The 5,506-nt window shown below is 57.4% G+C and overlaps 1 protein-coding gene across 4 annotated transcripts in view; it reads right to left on the minus strand.

The window, feature by feature from the left end:
- The window catches only part of RNF121 (ring finger protein 121), an 8,756-nt gene extending 3,256 nt beyond the window's left edge, over positions 1–5,500 (minus strand). For 3 of the 4 annotated variants that reach the window (XM_042811385.1, XM_042811386.1, XM_042811384.1), the window contains exons 1-6: positions 5,432–5,500; positions 2,867–2,904; positions 2,110–2,251; positions 1,696–1,850; positions 1,317–1,424; positions 755–875 (exon numbers count right to left, since the gene is read on the minus strand). In XM_042811385.1, coding sequence (XP_042667319.1) covers positions 755–875; positions 1,317–1,424; positions 1,696–1,850; positions 2,110–2,251; positions 2,867–2,904; positions 5,432–5,488 — 621 coding nt within the window. In that variant the 5' untranslated portion in view covers positions 5,489–5,500. The remainder of the gene's footprint in view (positions 1–754; positions 876–1,316; positions 1,425–1,695; positions 1,851–2,109; positions 2,252–2,866; positions 2,905–5,431) is intronic. The other variant, XM_042811383.1, reaches the window with a different exon arrangement.
- Between the last annotated feature and the right edge of the window lie 6 nt (positions 5,501–5,506).

Raw genomic sequence — 5,506 nt, forward strand, 5'->3', positions numbered from 1 at the left:
GGCCTCTAGGATAAATACTGCTGCCTCATGATCAGCCTGTGGTCAACCGTTGGCCAACCTTTGGTCAATCAGGACATCGTTGGCCTTCTTGGCCACCAGGACTCACCGCTGCCCCACAGTCAGCCTGTGCTCAACTGTTGGCCAACCAAGACTCCATTGGCCTTCTTGGCCTTCAGGTCATACTGCTGCCTCATGGTCAATTGTTGGCAAACCCTTGGCCAACCAGGACACCGTTGGCTTTCTTGGCCACCAGGACTCACTGCTGCCTCACGGTCAGCCTGTGCTCAACTGCTGGCCAACCAGGACACCACTGGCCTTCTTGGCCATCAGGACCCCTGGGTCCTTCTCCACAGGATTGAGTCCTACAGACAGACAGAACGTCCAGCAAGCAAAGCAGTGAGCCTGGAGAGCAGGAGGGGAAGGATGCAGAGCTCTCAGAGCCCTACAGGACTCTTGCAAAGGAGGAATGCGATTCACCCCACAGGTGCCCTCGTTCAGTTTTTGCTTTGTGTTGTATTTTAGGCCACCACTGCAGGAACACAGGCCCTGTCCGCACCACAAGCTGCAGAGGGCACAAGCCACAGATAAAGAATTGATGCACCTAGGACACGGCCCCAGAAATGACCACATTTCAGCACCAGAGATTTTAAAGGCTCAGGTGGATTTCGATACACCTTCCCATTTTGGGGAGGGAAAAGTTCCTGCTGCAAGCAGCTCGATCCCAGAACCTGTTATCGGGGTGGCCCTCACTCACCCCAATGGTGGAGGCCATGTAGTCTGCACACATCTCTGCAAAGTCCCGTTCCAGGACCCCATAGTAAAGACCATAGAAGAGGAGAGAGATGCCAAAGTCCATCGCGTCTTCTGGTTTGATTCTACAACACACGACACCAAGAGCTTTGCTGCAGGGTTAGGGTTAGGCACATCCTCTCCAAAGAAGCCCTCACTTAACAGTTCCACGTCCCTGCTGGCTGCTGCCAGGTCTGTTCATTAGTCAAGAAGAAATTAATCTCTCTGAAATGAAAGCTGGCTTGGGATAAGGCCCGTTGCTACTGCCAGACCTGAGCTGCAGGTTTATTGGAGAAGCAAAGAACACCTCACTACTGCCCCCAGGCTGGAGAGGCACGGAGCAGGAGGGAGCTGCCAGCAGCTGGAAGCACAGCTCCCCATCAGCATCTCACCACGACCCCATCCGTGGGGAAAGGACACCCCAGAAGTCTCTCTTTGGCCTCCTGCCCCATTCAGCAGTTGGCTTTGACCCCGTTCTCCCTGGTTTGCCACATCCCCCAGCACTCACACCCAAAAGATTCGCTCACCTGAACAATAAGTTCAGACCAAACAGGGTGAACATCACAGCCATGTACCCCACGATTCCAGTGGCGTAGCTCATCTTGTATATTAGCAGAAACCACTTATAAACCAGCCTGCAAGAATTCAAAACAAGCTGCTGACCATTTCCCCCCCCCAAAACGAACAGAACCGTTTTAATTTCCAAGTTAGAGATTTCAACAAAATGCGGCGTCAGAGGTTGGGAATTGAATTCAAGCTACAGATCTGCCTCTGCCCCGGCAGCTCCCAGTCCTTGGATTCCCAAAGCAGAAACTTCAGACTACGATTTGGGGCAGTGAGACCTGAAAGGACTCCTTGCAGTGCTCACCCCGGGGCTGAGCTTTGCCCAAAGCTGCGCCCACTCACCTGGGTGTCGTCTGCACCAGGGGTTTCCGAGTGGCCCTGAAGGTGACAAAAGCTGTGACTGCTGAGAAGAGCACCCAGACGACCAGGAACCGCCACCAGTACAGTTTTATCGTGAAATACAGAGGCACCACCCACATCTGGAAGAGGGTGACCATCTGCAGGAACACAGGAGAGGCACGTCAGGGTGACTCACAGCACCTGGGGCTCTCCAACAGGAGGACAGGCTGGGTTTACGTTTCACACAGGGCTCCAGGCACCGCCTGGAAACGCGGTAAGGAAGCCACGAGGTTTGCTTCCCTGCTCCAGGCACAGCCCTGATGCCTCTCTGCATCTCCTCGAAAGCAGCACGTGAAATCAGCCCCATCTCTGGCCCTGCTGCTAAAGCACCACATCAAAGCCCCGGCTGACACTTACGTTATAGGAGCGAGGGTGCCTCTGCTTCCACTGAACCAGCAGGAGCTGCGCCACCACCAGCGTGGCGATGAGGATGAGGACCATTTCGGCGTGCATGGCCTCGTGGCCACGGTGCTTGGCGTGCATCAGTGCGTGTTCCACCCTGCAGCAAGAGGGAGGAGGCAGATAAAGAGCAGGAGGGCACAGGGCAGGCGAAGGGCACGGCGGGGCTGCCCGCATTGCTGGAAAAAGGGAGAAGGGCAGCCCTGCAAGTCGCTCCGTGGATCTTAAAGATCAGCCAGCCCACCCCAGCTGCAGCCTAGGCAACCCCAGCTCCGTGCAACCCGCGACAAGTGATGGCCACAGAGCGGTTCTCTGCTGACACCTGTGGTTTCCTGCATGCAGCGCTGCCTGGCCGCAAGCCAGGGCGGAATGAGGGCGTGCAACAGCCTGAATCCACGGTCTTAAAGCCAAAAAGATGGGTCTGGTTAGGAAAGAAATCCCAATCCAACAGGCAAGGCCAATTCTCTGATCTCCAGGAACCGTCAAGAAGTTGATAATGAGAGCAGATGAGCCCCAGCGGGCTTCTCAGCAAGCGTCTGCCCGCAGTTGGCTCGGCCAAGAGAGAAGGTGGGACAAGCAACGAGCACTGTGAAGGTCAAACATTAGCACTGCCTTCTTAAAGAGGCCCCCTGCTCCCCTCCAGCAAAAAGCACCACGTGGGTGAAGGCTGAAGGCTTCCTCTGCGCTCTCAGCTCTGCTCCCAGCACAAACTCACCTCCATCTCTCTTCCGGGGACAGGTGTGAAAGGTCGACCTAAGGAGACAAAAAATACAACAGCAACGTTGGAGCAGCGATGGCAATCGCAAGGGTTGGCTGCTTTGCTGTCCTTATGTCCCCGAACACAGAAGCATGCTGCAGGAGCTGCACACTGCTCACAGAAACTCAATCCCTGCAGGTAGCAGCAAATAGCAAAGCTTTTCCCTGAGACCTCAGGGACGCTTCTGAAATATGAGGAGGAAACTTCTGAGCCCAGGACTTGGAAAGAGGGGGAGAAGGGGGGGGGAACCTCTGGCTCTGCCTTCCACCTTCCTCACAGGGCTTTTTCAACCTCTGCCTTAAAACCAAAGCACCAGGTCACCTCCCTGCACCTCAGCGCTCAGACGGCTGTGAGAAGTCACGGCAAGGACTCTGCTATCAGGCTCCAGCACCACACCTACACAAGGGCACAGCTCCAACCTTTGTCCCCAGGGCTACGGCACACAGCTCCGGGCTCAGGTGCCACGCTTCCCTTCTGCTCCTTAATTGTCTTAATTGTCCCCAGGCAGGAAAAGGCACAGCCCACAGCAAGATGCCAGCAGCAGCACCTCGTCCCCAAGCAACAGCCACGGGAGACGCGGTCTCTGCAGGTGAAGAATGCGGATCTGTGAGATGCCAGGGCTCCCCTCTGAGCTTCCTGACCTGCTGAAAGAGTCACTGCTCTGCCTCTAACAAGCTGTGCAGCCCGCTGTCAGCACAGCAATCACTCTCATGTTGTGGATGCCCCATCCCTGCAGGCATTCAAGGCCAGGCTGGATGTGGCTCTGGGCAGCCTGGGCTGCTGGTTGGTGATCCTGCACACAGCAGGGGGTTGGAGCTGGATGAGCGCTGTGCTCCTTTGCAACCCAGGCCGTTCTGTGATTCTGTGAGAAGGAAACAGATGGAAACAAAACGCTCAACTCGAGTCGGATCTGATGATCCTCGTGGGTCCCTTCCAATTTGGGATACTATAGGATTCTAACTCCCTGCAAGCCAGAGGTTCTTTGGAATCACAGCCTCTTACAGGTGTGTGTGGGCTCCTGACAGCCCCAATCCTGGCAAATCTCACCCCAAACTGACCCAGCACTCCCAAGGCTCCAACCCAACTTTCCAGTTCAGAATAAAAACACCAGCACCTGGCCAACGCTACGACCCTGTGCTGCGTGCAGCTGCTGGGACGGCGTGGGGAATGCAACCTGGATATAGAGCTCTGCCCCCAACCTCTCCCCACACACAGCACTGTGGGCTCGGAAGGAAACTCCTGTGCTATTCCCCAAAGCCACCACAGACCTGATGCTCAGCTCAGGGAACCACTTCCCTCTGGGGAAGGGCCACAACGGTGGTCCACAACGCAGCAGCAGCACCAAAGAGCTCCAAGGCTGCAGGATGGGGCGAGCATCCAACTCTGCTCGGTGCAGGACAGGAATCTCCTTCCTGACGACCACAGCTCAGGGAAAGCAGCTGTGTGGAGAAGGACCTGGGGGCCAACAGGGTGACCACAAAGCAGCAGCGTGTCCCCATGGCCAAGAGGGACAGCGACGTCCTGGTTGGCCAAGGGTTGGTCAACAGTTGACCACAGGCTGACCTGTGAGGCAACAGTTTGTCATGGTGGCCAAGAAGGCCAATGGTTCCCTGGAGGGCAGTGCACAGAGCAAGGAGGTTCTCCTCCTTTCTATTCTGCCCTGGAGGGGCAGGGGCCACACCTGGAGTACTGCAACCAGTGCTGGGCTCCCCAGCTCCAGGCAGACAGGGAACTGCTGGGGAGAGCCCAGTAAGGGTGAGGAGATGCTGGGGGCCTGGAGCAGCTCCTGATGGGGACAAGCTGAGCACCCCAGGGTTGAGCACTTGGGGGAGAGAAAGATGAGATGGGATCTGATGGATGCTGGTCAGTATCTAAATGGCAGGAGTCAGAAGGATGGAGCTGGCTCTGCTCAGCAGCACTCAGCGTCTTCTGCCTTTGCACTAAACCACATTTCTCAGTGCCACGTTCACATGGCTCATAAAAACTTCCAGGGACGGAGCTGCCCCCGTTGCCCTGGGCAGCCTCTTGCAACACCTGGCCGCTCTTAGGAAGAAGTTATCCAAAATGCCCACCTTGACTCTCCATGGCACAAACTGAGGCCCTCCCCTCTCACCCTGTTGATCTGCTCAGCACACGGAGAATCCCCAGAGCCCAGCGCAGCCCCCAGGGCCCAGCGCAGCCCCCAGGGCCCAGCGCAGCCCCAACATCTGAGACCCTTGACTCAAAGCCCCAATTTTCTGGTGAAACCCACAGCTCCCCCCCTCCCACAGCACCTCTACCCCATCAGCGCCCGTGGCACAGAGCGCACAGGAGGACACCGCCCTCCTCTCACGGCTCTCTGAAGGCTCCTTCGCTCTGCAGCTTCGCACCTCGGCCCCAGGGTAACCGCGGGACCCCCGCAGACCCCCCGAGGGCCACCCCACAGCCGCCGTTCCTCAGCGTCCCCCTCAGTCCTGCCACCCCACGGGCCCCCATAGGCCCTATGACCCTCCCAGGTCCTCCCCGCCCTTCTTGAGCCCCCACCTCCTCCGCCTCGCGCTCTCCTGGGCCGCCAACCTCCACCTCCAGCACGGCCGCCATCTTGCTGCCCCCCCCCCC

The sequence above is a fragment of the Centrocercus urophasianus genome, unplaced genomic scaffold (assembly GCF_019232065.1).
Source record: "Centrocercus urophasianus isolate 14NV4802_14NV808 unplaced genomic scaffold, USGS_Curo_1.0 seq_1296, whole genome shotgun sequence".
Classification (NCBI taxonomy): Eukaryota; Metazoa; Chordata; class Aves; order Galliformes; family Phasianidae; genus Centrocercus; species Centrocercus urophasianus.